This window comes from Mesoplodon densirostris, chromosome 5 (genome assembly GCF_025265405.1).
Source record: "Mesoplodon densirostris isolate mMesDen1 chromosome 5, mMesDen1 primary haplotype, whole genome shotgun sequence".
In the NCBI taxonomy this organism is placed as follows: Eukaryota; Metazoa; Chordata; class Mammalia; order Artiodactyla; family Ziphiidae; genus Mesoplodon; species Mesoplodon densirostris.
In genome coordinates, this window is record NC_082665.1 from 46,184,156 (window position 1) to 46,204,882 (window position 20,727).

Genomic DNA, 20,727 nt, shown 5'->3' on the forward strand with positions numbered 1-20,727 from the left:
TAGTACCTGAACAGTATAGACTAAATTCATGCAATTTAGTCTCTTTAATATGTTCAAATGTTAACTTGACCGTAGAACAAAAATATAGACTATAGAGTTCTAAGGAAGATATCTTTTTCAGGGGCTTTTGTATAATGTTCAAGGATTTTTAAAGTTCAAAGAAACGTAATCGTAGCAGATGAAAAAGAGCAAAAGGGAAAGGAAATAAAGTTCTGATAAACGTTAAATTGTTTAGAGAAAAGTCTCAATTCTGTATTTAGCCATTTGACTTCAATTAAGTTAGAACTTATTATCATTATTATTTAGACATGCAATACAATGTTTAATGAATGTTGAATGATATTTAGCTTTAATGCCCTATAATCTGGAACATTCTTCAAATGGCATGATAGTGAATTTAATTGTGTGATTCTAAAGTGAAAATAAATTTCTCTAATGAATGAAATAAAATATTTCTGAAGTGTGACTTATTTCCCATGAAAGCTGTTTTCACTGAATAACTATTATAGGAAATATATTTCTGACATTTTAACATTATTCTGGTTTCTTTTTATTTTTATTTAAAATGCCAATGCTATCATGCAGTGTTTAGGTCTTTCTAATAAAATATATTTAATTGCAATGCCACTTCAATCTTTAATACACTTGTGACCCAACTGAAAAAGTCTCCAATTTGTTTTCCAGGGTGGGAAAATACCCATAAGGTGGACAGCCCCAGAAGCTATTGCCTACAGAAAATTCTCCTCGGCAAGTGATGCATGGAGCTATGGCATTGTCATGTGGGAGGTCATGTCCTATGGAGAGAGACCTTACTGGGAAATGTCTAACCAAGACGTAAGTGCCCCCCATAGTTAAACTGCCATTTTATGAATGCAGACATATTAGCATTGATGGGGAAATATGCCTTTTGCCCTCACTCAAATTGGCCCTTATCTTCCTGAGAGTTGTCAGGGTCTGTGGCCGAACTTGAGCAGCCTTTCACTCTGAGCTGTATTTGGTGTCATAAGGGCCAGCTGATGGACTTTGTCACGTAAGTACCTGATCTATGTCTTACATCTGATACTTCCACATATATCACTCTAAAGTAGTGTGACTGTGCTTATGCAATAGCCTTGGCCTACAGGTGACAAAAAACAATGAATCATGTTTACTTTTCATTTCTTCCTTAGAGCAATTTAATGTACCACTGTAAAAAGCAAACTAGGGGCCTCCCTGGTGGCGCAGTGGTTGAGAGTCCGCCTGCCGATGCAGGGGATACGGGTTCGTGCCCCGATCTGGGAGAATCCCATATGCCGCGGAGCGGCTGGGCCCGTGAGCCATGGCCGCTGGGCCTGCGCATCCGGAGCCTGTGCTCCGCAACGGGAGAGGCCACGACAGTGAGAGGCCCGCATACCGCAAAAAGAAAAAAAAAAAAAAAAGCAAACTAATTTAGACTAGATATTCCTTAGTAGAAAAAGATTGAATGTTTTCAGGCAATGTATTATCAATATGTGTCATGTAGTATGGTTCTTTTGAGATACATGACCCTCTTTGCAATCTGTTTTGTTTCCGTTTTATCTGTAAAAACTACCCTGGTGGCTAATAAAACTATAGAACAGGATAGTTAACACACATTTGACCTCTGTAGACTGTCCAAGGTAGTAGAGACGGTAGTCAAAATAGGCTAGTATCCTGACAATGCAAGTAAATGTGCTGTCAGAGCTGCAAATATATTTTAATATCCCACTCCCTCATCCCAGAATTAAGACTTTGTCTACTTGTTTGCTTCCTCCAAGTATCTAATGGTTCCTGAGACAATGGCAATGGGAAGTCAGCTCTACTGGGATCCTGAATGTTCATAAGGGGAAACAAAGACTATATGATGATAGAAAATCCCTAAACACAGTCAACTCCTGTCACATCTCTTCTCTGTTTTCCATTCAATTGCTTGAGCCTCCCCTCCACACCTCACACTCATTACTTTACCCCCACCTCAAGTTGTCCAAGTAGCTTAAGGGTTTGTTCAGTGACAGAGAAGGTCTATCCTTTTTGAATGCCAGACACAGAGAAGACTGGGTTTTGGTTAGCTCACCATGGCTATTGTTTCTCCCTGCCTTGGAGTGTTACTTTAGAAGCTGAGTCCTGCTCAGTCCTGTGGGTACCTACTGACTCTGTGGAGAATACCAGGTCCAGAAACCTACATGGCAGCAGGTTCAAGGTCATAAAACACTGCTCAATCTTGCTCTTTAAAGTACATCATCAAAACACAAAGCCAGGTGGCTCGGTCCTGCAGAACATTTGCCCTTAAGTACAGAGTATGCCATAATCAGCAGCCTTTCCTCCACTCCCAACACTTAGACTTTTTGGATCCAGGTCATTTGCCTAGAGTTTACTGTCTTTCAGGGAATTTTATTTGAAGGAGCTCGTTGCTCTTTCCTGTCTCTGGGCCTTGTTTGGGGCAACTTGTGACCACCTCTCCAGCTCTTCTTAAAATTGAACCCCAGAAGCAGAAATTCTTCCCTTCTCTCCCAGAAAGAATTCATCTTTCTTTCACCAGTTATCCAAGGTAATAGAAGCCCTGGATTCAGTCACCATAGTTCCTGCTCCACTCTTAACCCAAGATAATGCTTGCCTGCCTGTCCTACTTTGACATGACTAAAATAGGCCATTCAAGCAAATCTCTAGACTAAAAACTCCTCCTCCAAATGAGTTAAAGTCTACACTGCACAGAAGAGCCCTCAGGTCAAGTACCCTCCTTAACTGGTACTCCATTAATCCTTGTCTTAACCTGTTTCCTGACAGACGTAAGATAAAAAATTGCCTAACTCAGAGGACTCCAAACTTTACTAATAATACATCCTTGCCAGTAAAAAGTTCTTGAGCGTTCACAACTGACACATGTATACTTATTTGCACATTGTATACAAGTACTACCGTACTAATGTATTCATTTTTCATTAAAAAATATTCATTGGGTGCCTTCTCTGTTTCAGGAAGTGGAGATACAACAGAAAACAAGTGTTACACCTGGAAGGGACCATAAAGGTTATCTAGTCCAACCCGAGTTGAACTTGGTTATGAAACTGAGGCTTAGAGAAGTGACATGATTTCCCTAGAATCACATAGTAAGTGCTTTGACAGTGATATTAGAAGACAATTCTAATAACCTTTTAGAAGACGTTATGGGCAAGGAGAAGAGAAGAGGGGATAACTGCCTCTCCTCTTTCATGGTGGTTTAGTTCACAGTGTATGGGCCAGTGATCTCTTGCCCTCATTGAGTTTATATTCTAGCAAGAGGGAAACAGACTTTAAACAAAGTAAATCAGTAAAATATATAATATGTAACCTGATAATCACTGCTTTGGGGGAAAAAAGCAAGAAAGGAAGATAAGAAATGCTAGGAGTTTGATTTTAAATATATATATTGCCAAATATATTTGTAACAGTCATTTCATATGGCCATAAAAGTCATAGTCATTCTTATTAGACGATAGGATGAGACAAATAAACATAAAGAGAAGTTCTATTATTTTTCCTGCCTCCTGGATTATCATCTTGCCACCTGGGGTACATTGTACCACCAATTTGGTAACCACGGCCATGGTTATGTAGACTATAATTCAACAATGAAAGTGCCTCAGTTTCATGACCAATAAATACAATGAAAGGACTAGGTTAAATGATTTTTAGTATCCCTTTTAACAGTAACAGGCTATGGTTTTATAATCTCTGCAGAAATAGTTTTATCATACTTGTCTCAGCAAAGGAATGATTCAGATTGTGCTTTTCTCAAGTTTAGGAATCTCTGTGGAGGTACAAGAAATCTGATAGGACTTCCACAGAGCCGAGCAGGTACAAGTGAAGATACCAGACTGCAAGACAGATTTTCTAGGAGAGCAGCCTCTGAGAGAAAAAGCCCAACTGTGTAGTTTCCAACACAGACCCCCATGTAAATTGTTCTTAACTGTTGCCTAGAGTAGTCCAAGCCCTGTTGTCAACTCCTCCCTTCATGGATCTTGCCCAGCAGTTCACCCAGCCATTCTGGCCATGTGTGTTGATGACCTGTGTCCAAGATGACCATTTACAGAGCCATTCTGTCTATTAAACCTCATTTGGCCACAAAGACTATATCTGGAATCAGAAGACGTTGCTGCAGCCAGGAATAGACTCCTGGACATTAAGCCCATCCTCATTCATTCAGGGTTGCCAATGCCCACAGCACAAGGCTGAATGCTCCCTCCACCCAGAGCTTGGTTGTTCTTCAAGGACCAGGTAAGGGCTAAGCTGGTTATTTTCATGGTCTTTGAGTGGCTACCAAAGAATATGCAAGCAAGGATCTGAAAAGAGGAGAACAAAAGTTCTGGGGAAAATAATTAAAAAGCCAAACCCTCTAGGTCCTCAGATCAATACAAGAGGAGAGGAAAGTACTAAGAGCTAAAATCTTTTATGTATCTTGTGAATATTTTTTGCTGCTGCAGTAGAGTTGAAATTCTGTTTAGCTTAACATATTGGAAGTCAGCGTATCTGTGACAGATCCTGAAACCAGAATTTCTGTTTGGAAGCAGAAATAGCTTAATCAAAACTTTCCAAGCTGCTCTCTCCAAATATTGGTTATTTCCTGTTTGTCCTGCATTTCTCATGTTTGATCAAAGTTCAGTCTTGTGTTTGACTTTATGCAACCAAGGTGTATTTTAAATAAGGAAAGTCATTTTTAGACAGTAAAAATTCAACTATGCTCTGTTTTAATATTTTGTATTTTTATTACATTTTGGTGAGTTTAATTTATGGGCTTAGTTGAATATGGAATGTTAACATGCTTTAGGATTTTAAATGAGTTTAGGAAATTTCAGCTAGTTTTCATGAAATAGTCCCTCCATTCTGCAGACTGTGGCATATTTCATTGCAATGAACAATTCTGAGTTTGCATAATCTATTTTCATGAATAATATAATGATTTTCCCAAAGGTCAGTGGTAATGTACATTAGGAATGTACATAAGGAAATGAGAAAACACAGAGTACCCAGGACTAGTCCATAAACGACATACCAAACGTAACGGTAGGTGCCATCTGCTTAGCCTTTCAGCAGTTACTGTTGAACACATGCCAGTCACTGGGCATGTGGATGGGGATGGAGAACTAGAAAATCCAGCCCCCACTGCCAAGGAGCCCGCTGTGTAGGTGAGGAGATGAAGTTCTGGCATTTCTAAGTCTTGCCCCTGCCCCCAAGTAGAATGTACACTCCTCAAGGGTAGACCTCAGGCCTTCTTTTCCTTTTTAATATAAACAACATTGTGTGAATGCAACATAGCTATTTTTTAGCATATGCCAAAAAAGCATGCATACTCTATTATTCAAGGTACTTTTGATTATAAATGACAGAAACTCAATGTGAACTAACTTAAGTAAAAATAAATTTTTTCATTCATGAGACTAAGAAGGAGTTGAGCAGTGCTATATCTCGGGGATCTGCAGGATTTTTAGTGCTTCCCAAGCACTAGGTCCATTGACCTCATTTTCTCCTATTGCAAAGGTCTTCTTCTTTGCTTTATTCTTCTTTATGCTGCAGGGCTCAGCATTCCAGCTTAGCAACCTCAGCAGAATGAAACCTTCTCTCTGTGAAAATTCATATACCAATCCCAGAGAAGACTGGTTGGCTGTGTTAGGGCTCTACCCAACTCTGAACCAAAACCATGCCAGGGAATGGACACTATGATCGGCCCAGCAAGGTTTAGATACCAGCATGTGCATTCGGAGGTGGGTGGAGCACTGTGATTGGCAATTGCCCCATAATCACATGGAGTGAGGGAGGAAGTCCCCAAAGGAAAGCAGTTGTGCTGCCAGAGATATACTATAGTATTCTTTTCTGTGCATTGTTTTCAAGAGCAGTTTTATTTATTGCTGTATCAAATGGCACCAAAATATTAACACTGTGCATCATTATATTCTAGTGCAGCAGCAGGTGTAGTGGAAAGATCATGAGAGCTTTAGAGCAGGGTTTCACAACCTCAGAACTACTGTTGGGCCAAATAATCCTTTGTTGTGGTGTGCGAGCAGGGGTGCTGTCCTGTCCATCTTTCATACCATCCCCGGCCTCTACCCACTAGGTGTGAGTAGCACCCTCCCAGTCATGACAACCGAAACTGCCCCCAAACATTGCCTAGTCAGAGATGGGGTATAAAAATCACTCCCAGTTAGAAGCCACTGCTTTAGAGCTAGAAAGACCGGGGTTGAAATCTCAGCTCTGCAGTTCACTGGCCATGTAATCTTAGGCAAGTGGATTCAGCTTTCTGAGATACTGTCTATACTGGGGTTCAAATTACTCAACTGCAGGATTTGAAAAAGTGAAAGATAATATATATAAAGCACCTGCTACATTAGAAGGTATTTAATTAATCAAAGGTAATAATCATAGCTTGCAATTTCTGAATTTATTATGAGCCAAGTATTTTAGCATATTGGCTCATTTAATCCTCAAAATAATTATTTAAGATAGATACTCTTTTTACTCCCATTTGTAGGTACAAGGCTTTCTAGAAAGTTTAAACAACTTACCCAAGGTTACTAGATGGTTAACGATAGAACTGAAGTTGAAGCCCCTTACTTACTCCTAAGTGAATGCTTTTACCCTCTGAGTTTTACCATAGAAGTCTAATTTTCAAAGGAGTCTCCATACCACGCAAGCTCTACGTAATGAGATCAAAGCATCTTTAATTATGTATGCCACTGTGTCACAAGAGAAGTGTTTTCATTGTTTCCTGTCAGCAAAAGAATGTGGATTGACTCACTATTGTTTGGAACTATAAATCTTTTCTGCAGTATTTTTTGTCTTGATGTTAAAAATTTATAAACTGTACTATATTTATTATATTTCTTAAAAATATTTAAGGCAGTAGCTTAAAATAAAATTCTAATCATCAATATATTTAGCCTATTACCAGAAACATGTCACAGACACATTGAAGGTGTATAGTTCCTTGCTGTTTTCTAGCATTTTTTTCTTTTTTTTTAAGGTATTGCAGGATAATGTTCTATGTTATTTTCATCCAAGTTCAAAATAATTGTTGTTTACTACATAATAGGAGTACACTGTAATGCTAGGAGCTACACTGGCTCCAAAGAGGACACCAAGGGCACTGCAGTTCTTACAACACTTACACTGTGTAATGTGCTTAACCGAAGAAAATGCAAGCAAAACATGAACAGCAGGCAACATTAAATAATCAAATCCCCACAGAGCTAATATGTAGGGAAAAAACTAGCACCACATAAATGAGAGTCAACTTAGCTCAAACTAATGATCTGAATGCAAGACTGTAGACTTGGATTTTGTTTGTTTTGTTTTTTTCCCTGACATGCTGCTGTTTTAGAAAAAAAAGAAAGAATGAATGAATGAAAAAGAAAGGAAGGGAAGGAGGGAAGAAGGAAGGAAGGAAGGAAAGGAGGGAGGGAGGGAGGGAGGGAAGGAAGGATTCACCTTGAAGCAATTTGAAGCCCAAATACCTTCTAGGTATGGTATCATTTAGGTATATGCTACTCAGCTAGTTCAGTTTCCCAAAAAGAGAACCACTATGAGAGAACATCTCATTTGAGGTTTAGTAGGAAACATAATACTGCTTCAGTGTTTTGGAGTTTTTTTCTCCTTACTTTTCAAAAGCTTTTATATTATAGTGAGTTTTGCTTTAGATTGCTTTCTGAAACTTACCTGAAGAAAAAAATTAGAGTTCAGCTTTAGGATACTTTTTTATATAGATGATGTGGTTAGAAATAACCTTTTGACCTTACCTGAATTGATCCCTCTTTTCAAAATTTGAGAAGGAAGAAAATAACCTTTTACCATATTTTGTATTTGTCTTCATAATTGTATAACCTTTCTCAATTATAGGTCAGTATTTCAGCCAAGAATGGTGGATGTGTAGAATCCACTTACCTCAAATGCAGTATCATTTTATGACTCAGAGAGTCCAGTCATTTCTAATTTTTGTCACTGATTAGATTTTCCAAACTCTACTTTATTATGTAATGGTCCTTGTGTAATGATCTGTGTAAGATACAGTAAACTGCTAAAGGCCCATTCCCATTATTTCAACCTTCCATATTACAGAGGGAATTTTTGCACAATCAAACGATTGTGTTTCTACCAAAGCAATTTTCAAAATGACCTTCTTTTTCTCAATTTTTCAATAATTCCTACTATTGGTACACAGGCAAGGACAACATTTTAATTAAATACATACTAATTACACGAACATGATGCATGTCTGTTACAGAGGCAAGAGTAGGGGATATTATGAGATTCAATCAATCACCATTGTAAGTAATTCAAATAGTAAGGTTTCAAGTAGAGGAAGCCAATAACCAGTATGCTACTAACACAGTATAATTTTCAAGGGAAATTTTTTTTCTAAATAACCACAAAGCTAGAAGATATATACATACCAGCAACATTCTCATAAAAAATTAATTATACCTTCAATTTCTATTTGGAAGAAATTTACAGTCTACTGCTCTTATAATTTTTATAATTATTTTTTTCTCTTTAAAGCATATTTACAAAGAGGGCTCTTTTTTTGCCAGTTAGGACAAATATCTTCTTTTTATTATGTTCATCTTTAAAATGTAGAAAACGCCAGATTGCTACAGTAAAGGAAGTTCTTATAAGATGCTAGATTCTATATCTTTTTTTAAACATTTATTTTTTATTGAAGTATAGTTGAATTACAATGTTGTGTTAATACTGCTATACAGCAAAGTGACTCAGTTATACATATATATACATTCTTTTCCTTTATGGTTTATCCCAGGATATTGAATATAGTTCCCTGTGCTATACAGTAGGACCTTGTTGTTATCCATTCTGTATATACCATCTGCTAATCCCAAACTCCCAATCCAACCCTCTCCCAGTTCCCTCCCTCTTGGAAACCACCAGTCTATTCTCTATGTCCCTGATTCTGTTTCTGTTTCATAGATAGGTTCATTTGTGTCATTTTTTAGATTCCACATATAAATGATATCATATGGTATTTGTCTTTCTTTTTCTGACTTACTTAGAATAATAATCTCTAGTTGCATGCATGTTGCTGCAAATGGCATTATTTTGTTCTTCTTTATGGCTGAGTAGTATTCCACTGTATATATGTACCACATCTTCTTTATCCATTCATCTGTCAATGGACATTTAGGTTGGTTCCATGTCTTGGCTATTGTGAATAGTGCTGCTATGAACATAGGGGTGCATGTATCTTTTTGAATTATAGTTTTGTCTGGATATATGCCCAGGAATGGGATTATGGATCATATGGTAATTCGATGTTTAGTTTTCTGAGGAACCTCCATACGGTTTTCCACAATGACTGCACCAACTTACATTCCCACCAACACTGTAAGAGGGTTCCCTTTTCTCCACACCCTCTCCAGCATTTGTTATTTGTAGACTTTTTAATGATGGTCACTCTGACTGGCATGAGGCGATACCTCACTGTAGTTTTGATTTGCATTTCTCTAATAATTAGTGATGTTGAGCATCTTTTCTTGTGCCTATTGGTCATCTGTGTTTCTTCTTTGGAGAAATGTCTCAAAGAGGATATTTTAAAATCCCCTTTTCCTTTGTACTCATAAACTATTTTTCCATAGCTTTCTGATATTTTTAGTGGGCCCAGGAAATATGTTATTAAAGTTGCCTATTATCTTTCTAAAACTGAAATGATGCATCAATGAAGAAATATCTGTTTTTTCCCTAGAGAGTGCTTGGGAAAATGGGCCTGAGTTTTAAGAACATTGTCTTCTTAAAGAAACAATTATTTCAGAAAATTAGATTTGAAATGTGTGTTTATACTTCCAAAAAGTATACTTTGTTGAGGGGAACTGGCATAGTAGTGAACATCATGGTTCCCCATAAGAACAAAAAATTTTACAATTTGTATGGAAACACAAAAGACCCCAAATAGCCAAAGCAATTTTGAGAAAGAAAAATGGAGCTGGAAGAATCAGGCGCCCTGACTTCAGACTATACTACATAGCTACAGTAATCAAGACAGTATGGTACTGGCGCAGAAACAGAAATATAGATCAATGGAATAGGATAGAAAGCCCAGAGATAAACTCATGCACCTGTGGCCACCTAATCTATGACAAAGGAGGCAAGAATATATGATGGAGAAAAGACAGCCTCTTCAGTAAGTGGTGCCTGGAAAACTGGACAGCTACATGTAAAAGAATGAAAGTAGAACACTCCCTAACATCATACACAAAAATAAACTCAAAATGGATTAAAGACCTAAATGTAAGACCAGACATATAAAACTCTTAGAGGAATACTTAGGAATAACACTCTTTGACAGAAACCACAGCAAGATCTTTTTTGACCCACCTCCTAGAGTAATGGAAATAAAAAAAAATAAACAAATGGGACCTAATTAAACGTAAAGCTTTTGCATAGTAAAGGAAACCATAAACAAGATGAAAAGACAATCCTCAGAATGGAAGAAAATATTTTCAAATGAAGCAGCTGACAAGGGATTAATCTCCAAAATATACAAACAGCTCATGCAGCTCAATATCAAAAAAACAAACAACCCAAGCAAAAAGGGGGCAGAAAACCTAAATAGACATTTTCCCAAAGAAGACATGCAGATGTCCAAGAAGCACATGAATAGATGCTCAACATCACTATTAGAGAAATGCAGATCAAAGCTACAATGAGGTATCACCTCGCACCAGTCAGAATGGCCACCATCAAAAAATCTACAAACAATATAAATGCTGGAGAGGGTGTGGAGAAAAGGGAACTCTCTTGTACTGTTGGTGGGAATATAAATTGATACAGCCACTATGCAGAACAGTATGGAGGTTCCTTAAAAAACTAAAAATAGAGCTACCATATGACCCAGAATGTACCCTGATAAAACCATAATTCAGAAAGACACATGCACCACAATATTCATTGCAGCACTATTTACAAAAGCCAGGTCATGGAAACAACCTAAATGTCCATCAACAGATGAATGGATAAAGAAGATGTGGTACATATATACAATGCAATATTACTCAGCCATAAAAAGGAATGAAATTGGCTCATTTGTAGAGATGTGGATGGACCTAGAGTCTGTCATACAGAGTGAAGTAAGTCAGAAGAGAAAAACAAATATCATATATTAACGCATATATGTGGAATCTAGAAAAATGGTACAGATGAACCTATTTGCAGGGCAGAAATAGAGACACACATAGAGAATGGACATGTGGACATAGGAGAATGGGGAGAAGGGCTGGGATGAATTGGGAATTGGGATTGACATATATACACTACCATGTGTAAAATAGATAGCTAGTGGGAACCTGCTGTATAGCACAGGAAGCTCAGCTCCATACTCTTTGGTGACCTAGATGGGTGGGATGGGGGGTTGGGAAGGAGGTCCAAGAGGGAGGGGATATATGTATACATATAGCTGATTCACTTTGTTGTACATCAGACACTAACACAATATTGTAAAGCAACTATACCCCAATTAAGAAAACAAAACAAAAACATCATGGTTCCCCAAATCTTCCTAGTCTTAGTTTACTGGGATATAGTCTGTCCCTATCTGGATTTTTGTCTTTCTGCACCAGGAGCCCTGTGGGAAACAGTCCTTTCAAAGGAAGCCAAATCTAGATCTGGACGCTACAGAACTTGGAGATCAAGAGATGTTACCAGAGGTCCTGCAGACTAAGCCTTCAGTTTCACTGACTCTAGAAACATAGCTTTTTGAGCTGAAAAGTACAATCACAAGTACTGAATCCAGTTTCCTTTTCTTAATGAGGAGACAGAGACTTTCCTAAGAGCAGAGCTTGTTTAGGACAGCGATGCAGTTCAGGTGACTCCTTCACTAATGCTCTTTCCACTACTTAAAAACTGAAGCATAGTCGCTTAGAAGGTGTTAATTATCTCAGTCTCAAGAAGTGTGACTTCTGGGAATTCCTTGGTGGTCCAGTGTTTAGGACTCAGAACTTTCACTGCTGAGGGCCCGGGTTCAATCCCTGGCTGGGAAACTAAGATCCCACAAGCCATGTGATGTGGCCAAAAAAAAAAAAAAAAAGGTGTGACTTTCAACTGTTACGGCTAAAGATTTTCCAAACCATAAATCATATCATCAGCAATCTTTTAACTTATGAATCCTACACTTCATATTTTCCCCCATTTTGTCCACTCATTCAACAATCTGAAAGGTGGTAACCTACTAAGGGCAAGCACTCTCCATTTTTATAGATCCTTGACATTCTATTTCAACTTCCAAAAAATGAGGTTAGAGAACTGTCTTAAGTGTAAGGTTTTAAGAAATTCTTCATCTTAAAGTTTGAAAGGAAATCTTAGGTTTCCATGCCCTAATGATTTAAATTATAAATTAGCTTCGGAAAAATTGTTTTCTTTCTGTGTCTTATTCTTTCATCACTCTGTCCCCCTTTTTTTCTAATGTACACTGAATTTCATTTGGATTTTGATTGTTTTTCACTGAATTATAAATTCTGTATGTTGAAAAATATTGACTAAGAAAATAAGTATAATATTATAAATGTTATAACTACTTCTTTCCTTTCTTTTTTTCTTTTCTTCTTTTGCCTATGCAGACACAATCATTATATTGCATATCAGGAAAATACATTAACAGTGTTTTCAGTATTACTGTTTTATAAACCGAAATGTCCTAATATCTACAAGTAATCATTATCACAAAAAGTAAGGATATACTGGGACTCTTTGCTTCACCATCCCTCTTCAACCTGAAATTAAGGTTGATGAATTAAATTTATCAACAAAGCCATCATGAATATTTAGAGGGAAGATAGAAATAAAATCATTTCACAGTCCATTTACTAGTGTACATTTCAGCCCTTGCTAAAATTTTGAGAGAGTTTCTTTTAAAATAACTTTTTAAATAAGTAAATTCAATGTGCTTCTCTTTAGGAGTTGTTTAGCAGTGTTATAATAATGTGATTCCCTGCACAGCCCAAGCAGTCCTTGTTCAATAGTATTGTTCAGGGATATCTCAGTGTCTTCATATTGACTGTCTACTCCTTGTTTGCCTAGTTTAATAAAAGGTGCACATTGCCTGCTTTGATTCAGAAACTGTCAACACAATTGGAAAACTCATCAGATTCAGCAAGAGCAGAACGGTCTGCTACGTGTCCCAACTGAGCCTTGTGTAGATTCTAGGCTGCTAAAAATTGCAGTGTCATTGACAAGGAACCAGTATGATCTATTTAGAATAACCAGCCAGGTTTTAGATGATAATTTCTGACAGAATCTAATTTCTTCTACCTCTGCATAGAAGTTATCACTGCAGTCATTTTCATATTTTTTCACTTTGTTTTAAATTTTCTTCTTACATTTTAAAATAAGGATATAACCTTGTATAACTCTTCTCCAAAGGATGACAGCCTACAGCTATCATAAAACCATACTGTTAACAAAATTCTCTCTAGTTAATTATCACCCCTTCATATCCTAAAACAATAAACCTCATTTAGTCTTTTAGACAAAACACCCCATATGCTCCTGGCTCCCTGTCAGTCCTTGACTAGGGAATCAGAAATACCTATAAAACAAAACTTCCCACAAAAGACATGTTAATGAAGATAAAGGTTAATATAAAGCTTTCATAGGTCACATATATGACAATTGGAGCTCACTCTTTGACTTGACAAGGCATTGTTTTAGATGCTGGGAACATATGGAAAAAAGAAACAGTTCCTGCTCTTGAACTCGGCTTGCCCAGCTGGGAGACTGCAAGTGTTTTGTAATGGCCAAAGCAAAGGGGAAACAGGATGCAGCCAGAGGTGAGGACTGAGAGCCAGGGTCATGGTGAGCCACTGCAGAATTTCAGGAACGTGATCACAGTTTCACATCAGCAGGATTGCTTTGGGTGCACTACGGGAGATGATTGAGGGAGGAAAAGGGGAGACAAAAAGACTAGTTAGGCGGTTGTTGCAGTGATCAAAATGAAAAATAAATCATTTGAAGAGAGGATTAAAACTGGAGCAGATTTAAAATATATGAAGGTGGTGGAATCAACATGTCTTAAGTTAATTTTGAGCACCCGGAAAGGCAAAGGCCCAGATGACTCCCTGATCTCTGACCTAAATCACTGGAAAAAGAATGGTACCCTTTTCAGAGCACAGAAATGACAAAGCAGGGGCTTTCCTGGTGGTACAGTGGTTAAGAATCCACCTGCCAATTCAGGGGACATGGGTTTGAGCCCTGGTCCGGGAAGATCCCACATACTGCGGAGCAACTAAGCCCGTGCGCCACAACTACTGAGCCTGTGCTCTAGAGCCCAAGAGCCACAACTACTGAGCCCACGTGCCACAACTACTGAAGCTCTCACGCCACAGCTACTGAAACCAGCATGCGTACAGCCCATGCTCCACAACAAGAGAAGCCACTGCAATGAGAAGCCCATGTACCACAATGAAGAGTAGGCCCCACTTGCCGCAGCTAGAGAAAACCCGCATGCAGCAACGAAGACCCAACACAGCCAAAAATAAAACTAATTGATTAATTAATTAATTTAATTAATGCCAAAGCAGGAACAGGGTTAGTTTTGAACAAAAAAACCATGGCACCTATATGACAACTTTATGAAGTGTTATGTCCCATAGACAATAGATGGAGAAATCTGGAGAGAAAGCTGAGCTGGAGCTGCAAGCATAAAAGTCATGAGCAAGTAGGTGAGAGGGAAAGCATGGAGTGTGTAAATGTGTAAGAGAGGCTCAAGAGCTAATTCTGGGAGAATGAGTCAGGTATGTGGCTCAAGACTCAGGACTGATTTTTCTCTACCACTATCATGATTCAGAGGCTACCAAGGTGATAATATTAGTCCATTCTTCAGGGCATTATTAGCTATGTGATATTGACCCAATCTGTTCATTAGTTTGAGCTTCAGTTTTCTTACCTACAAAATATGTAGAACCACACTTACATAGGTATCTTGAGATCTAAATAAGGTAAGCTGTGTTAAAACACCTAGCCCGGAAATTGACATATAATAAGCTCTCAAAGTTTTATATGTTACTTGAATACGAAGCCAGAAAGATCACAAAAAATTTAGCTCATGGTCACTCCAGCCCCAAAATTGCTTCTCCTCCTTTGCCTTCTATCTTTACTACTTGACCAAGCCAAAAACCTAGAAGTCATTCTTCTCTTCTCCATCTACTTCCATACCCAATTTCACCCTAATCCCGCATTCCTGTCAGATCAGTCTATTTCTTGTACCCCACGTCCACTGCTTTCACTAAGGCCATCCTGACCTCTCTCCTGGATCACTGCAAGCCTCCTTCAGGCTTCCCATGCCCTCTGATGCACTCTTCACATTGCAGCCAGAGTGAGCTTCCAAAAGATAAATCTAATGTCATTTGCTTGCTAAAACCCTTTGCATAAAGTCTGTATTTATAGCATGTAAAATCATTCATGATCTCAAGAAATATAGTTTTTACTTAACTCTTGAGCCTCAAATCTCACCATTCCTCTCTTTGAAGACTCTATTCTAGCTGCAGAAATCTACTTTCATTCCCTGATCAGGTCACATCTCCTCTCTTGGACCCATCTAATCTAGTCGACCCTGCTACCTTCTACATTCAGTTCACCTCCTCTGAGAAGCCTCCCCAAGGCTGGGTTAGGTACTCCTCTGAAAAGTTTCCATAACTCCCTGTTCTACATGACGCTTACCATATTCAGACTCCTTGGTCACCTTCGCTAGATTATACATTTCCTAAAGACAGAAATATTTCTTACTCATTATGTTATCCCTTATACATGGTATGCTCAATAGGATATTTTAAGTGATTAATATATATCCGTTTGGATAAATAACTTAAAAATCCTTTAGAAAGATGTTGTGTCTTTTAACCATCTTCATGAATCATATTGCTTAAATCTCTTCTCTAGCTACCTTCAAAACCGGAATTTTTACGTGTGTGATCTTCAACAAATTAAACCTCTCTGTGTTTAAGTTCCTTGTCTGTAAACTGAGGATAACAATAGTACCTACCTCATAGTATTACTGTAAGGATTAAAAGAGTTGATGCATGTAAATCATTTAGAAATGGCACCTGGAAGTTTCCAAGAGCTCTCAGTAATTGTTAACTGTTATTATTATTGTCACTGTTGTTATTAATATTTTCCTATAAGGTGGGAACTTCATGTTTGACATCTGTCATGAACCAGGGCTCAGGACATATTTCACAAAATCACAAGTTAAAGAACAGAGGAAGCTTTAAAGCCAGAGGTCAGCAAGAAGCAATGTCATGAGTCCCTGAACCTCCCACTCTCCCCACAGAAAGTCATTCTGGGACCAGACACGTTGCTGAACACATTATGGATAAAGGTTCCAGCTGAAGGACCACACCTTCTTGTCACTCTGTCTCCTTACAGGCCAGTCATGAGAGCAACTTTGTCAAAAGAGAGTAAACAGCCTGCTTGACACCAAGCAGGCTGGATGTGAGTGTCAGCTGTTTACAGGAGTTGTCTGGAAAAGTTAGCTCCCCAGCAGCTAAGGACGTTTGGGTCAATGGGAAATAGTAAACCTTCTGGACAGGAGTAAGAAACCACGTCTTTACAGGAAGCTGACGTTGGGTCCAGTGCCCTCTGTCTTAGAGAAGAGCAAGGCCCAATCTCACCTGGCCGTTGTCTAGCCAAACCAGGGAGAAATTATATCATTTTGAACAATACTACTTGATGCCCCAGTTTTTTATTAATATTTCCTTCTGAGGTACTTCAAATGCTGTCATGCTTCTGCTTTGAATCCATCTTGGGTAGCTTGAGACTCCAGGTTTTCTAAGAGTCTGCTGTCTATCAAGACAGATCCCAAAATTTCTTCTAATAGCTTTTGTTTTTGTCAATAACATTTATTAATGTGTCAGGTACCATACTAAGGGATGAGAATACAAAATATAGGGACATAATTCCTTCTTTTATGTATGTTTAGCCTGAGAGGAAGCAGATGAAATATTACAATACAATGTAACAGATGCAATAATAGAAATGTGTGCAGGACTCAGAAGCACTCAGAAATTACTCTGTTCAGCCAGAGATTACATTCTGCAAACTATGAAGTAAATATGTTTTTGATTTACCCAGGATATAAAGCTTAGGATCCAAGTAAAAACATTGAAGCCCAATTAGCAGATGTATAACAATAGATAAAATGGTAATCATCACTCCTAAAATTACATCAGTTGATATAAAATTGGAGAGGAAGATGTTATCATGAGAACTGAAAAGCATTCCTGGGGAATGGCCAGAGGAAAAGTTTGGAAGCTGAAAGAAACGAAGTTCAAATTTCAGCTCTGCCACCTATGCTGTGTGAATTTAGGCAAGTTTCCTAACATCTCTGGATCTAAATTTTCTCATTTAAAAATAGGTATAGGGGCTTCCCTGGTGGCGCAGTGGTTGAGAGTCCGCCTGCCGATGCAGGGGACATGGGTTCGTGCCCCGGTCTGGGAGGATCCCACATGCCACGGAGTGGCTGAGCCCGTGAGCCATGGCCGCTGAGCCTGCGCGTCCGGAGCCTGTGCTCTGCAACGGGAGAGGCCACAACAGTGAGAGGCCCGCGTACCGCAAAATAAATAAAAATAAATAATAATAAATTTTTAAAAAAGATATAATAATAACTACCGTATTGAGTTATTTTAAGCAGTAAATGAAGAAAACTATGCAAAGCATCTAGCACATGATGCTCAATAAAGGCAGCTAATTTTTTTCTCAGCCTATAACTTCACTTGTCATCTATTTGATTCTATGCACTTATAATTAGGTAACTGTGAAATCGACTAGAGAGCTCTCCTGGGGTGGGATTTTAAAGTCTTTCTATAATGGAGTTCTATCCTATTTTTCTTAGTTACTTTTCAAAACTATCCACAGTAGTTTTGATGCATTATAAGCATTTTTATACATATCCTGTTTTACTAAAATGTGTTGCAAAATGTCTTAAAATTCAAGCCTAGTTGGTAGCAAAAGTAGTCAGAAAACAGATGAGAAAAAATCCTATTCAATAATGGAATATAAAATGAACAGAAAAAAAGCTAGTATCCTGACAGGTTAAAGTGTTTTGGTCACAAAGACACAGATGGGATTATGAGACATTTCCTATTACTAAAAAAGCTAAAGCTTAGCAGTTAAGTGGTTCCTGAAGTTATATTTTTGCTTCTTTTTGCAGACTGCCTCTAGCATAAATTATAGATATTTTAGAGTCATGTCAAATAGTGTCAATTAAAAAAGAAATTAAAATGAGATGTGTTTTTTTTATTATTATAGAAAATGAAAGTGTGTAGATGGTGGTACAATAAAGAGAGCACTGATAACAATATTTACACTTACATTTTTGTATTTCTGTTGTTGGCACAGAGAAGAGGTAAGCTTGAATTGTGCCTGTCTTTAAATATTCGTCTCTCCCTCAATTTTCCCACATCAAAAATGGGGGAAATATCAACGGAAAAGCTTGGGTCCTAGCCCACCAGACACCTCCATTTTGAGGGGCAGGGGGAAGATGCCTACACAGGACCATAAGATGCACCTTTTAAAAGACCTTCATTTTTCCTCACAAGGTGGCATTTTAGAGAGGGGAGGCTGCAGATTTCAGAGAGCCTGCCCTGCTTTAGGCAAATCCTGAGCCACAATCCTTTAAAAACCCTCCCAGAGAACCACCTAGTCTATAAAAATATGGTTCCAGTTCAGTGCCCTCTCTATGCAAAGTTTTTCTTTTTAACTGTTTTGTTAAATTTTAACAATTGGGGAATTTTGAAAACTGCTTTACACACTTCCTTGCCTTCTTAAAATAAAAGCAGACAAATGTTTTTAAAAAAAAAAAAAAGAAAGGGGGTAAATAAACCCTTTCCTTTGTCTTTCTCCCAGAGGTAATGTAAGAATAGTCACATGAATACCTTTGAACACTTTATTAAAAAATAAACTACATAAATTCCAGATCAACTTTATTGCATTGTTAGGAAACTCCCAGTGGGTAGTATATTAAACAGAGAAATAGATAAATATCTTACCTCATCTTGTATGTGATTTCCTAAGTACAAAAATAATAATAATAATACAGTTATCTTGTTGTTACTCTTAACTTTGGCTTCTTATCCTGTCCCTAAAGCTACACTGTCCTATAGAGTAGCCACTTGCCACATGTGGCTATTTAAAATTTAGTGTCAATTAATTAAACTAAAACTAAAAATTCAGTTCCTCAGTCTTACTAGCCACACTTCAAATGCTCAATAGCCACATGTGACCACTTGCCACCATGTTGGACACAGAGAACATTTCCGTCATCACGGAAAGTTCTATTGGAGAGTACTGGCCCAGAGGATACTCAGGCTGAATGTCCTGTTGCTCTGTGGCCTTAAGCTGGGCACTGATAGCATTTCAAAGATTAAATGACCTTAGAAGTTCTGAAAGGACTTCATTATAACATCAGTGTCAGACTAAGGGAAAGACAGAAGTAAGTGAAGAAGAATTAAAGAGGCAGGTCTTCCCTGGTGGCACAGTGGTTAAGACTCTGTACTCCCGATGCAGGGGGCCTGGGTTCGATCCCTGGTCAGGGAACTAGATCCCACATGCGTGTCACAACTAAAAGTTCACATGCCACAACTAAGGAGCCCACGTGCTGCAACTAAGGAGCCCACCTCCTGCAACTAAGACCCGGTGCAACCAAATAAATAAAGAATTAAATAGACGGTAAAGAAGAAAGAAGGAAGGATGGCTACAAAAAGAATACACACTGACATTATTATAAAGGGATAAAAAATGAACCAGGAATTCAGTGCTTCTGCAGAAGTACAGTTTTACTTAAAACATTTGTCACATGTGGTTTGTATTAAATGCATCAATCTTAGACTAACTTTCTGATGTCCTAATTGGGTTTTGAGGCATTCCAGCTAAATCACACAAAAACTATTTCTGGACATTGGGATGAAATTTAACCTCCCATATGTATACCACAAGTTTAAAAAACATATTTTTCCTCTCAAGGGGGGTCAGCAGATGCTACGAAGATACTTGCAATTCTTGTTCACAACTTTCGTATTTATCCTTGTCTGGACCACATGTACTCACAAGTAGTTTTCATGCTTACCAATGTTTTGGCTTCCACTTCCTGTATAAAAGGAATTATAACTTAGCATATGTATTATTTGTCCCCCAAAGTAAGAGAATAACCTGTGTATGTTTGCATTTAGGTCATTCTGTCCATTGAAGAAGGTTACAGACTTCCGGCTCCCATGGGCTGTCCAGCATCTCTACACCAGCTGATGCTCCATTGCTGGCAGAAGGAGAGAAATCACAGACCAAAATTTACTGACATTGTCAGCTTCCTTGACAAGCTGATCCGCAATCCCAGTGCTCTTCACACCCTGGTAGAGGACATCCTTGTGTAAGATGCATAATGTTGATTTTTCCCCTTGACAATCATAATTTATTTCAGGCTGCAGACAAGACGAACAGGTAAAGAGGAGAAAGTTTGCCTTGATAACTGTCTAGTTGTCTACCTTTTAGAATATTCTGTATAAACGATATTTTATTTATCAGCTGAAAAAGCAGTTTATTAACATTTTAAAAAACGATTTTTTTCCACAAGAAAACAAGTTCCCCTTTCCTTTTGTCCATATCTAATCTTTCGGAATCACTTTTTAAATATTTTTTCCTGTGTGGGTCTATGGTATTTCTAATTGCTTTCTTGACTTACTGATTTTCTTCTTACCTTTATGAGAAGAAAAT

General features: G+C 38.1%; 1 protein-coding gene across 2 annotated transcripts in view; it reads left to right on the plus strand.

The window, feature by feature from the left end:
• Positions 1-20,727, plus strand: part of EPHA6 (EPH receptor A6) — an 856,224-nt gene that overhangs the window by 820,749 nt on the left and 14,748 nt on the right. For both annotated transcript variants that reach the window (XM_060098637.1, XM_060098638.1), the window contains 2 exons: positions 685-834; positions 20,190-20,383. In XM_060098637.1, coding sequence (XP_059954620.1) covers positions 685-834; positions 20,190-20,383 — 344 coding nt within the window. The remainder of the gene's footprint in view (positions 1-684; positions 835-20,189; positions 20,384-20,727) is intronic.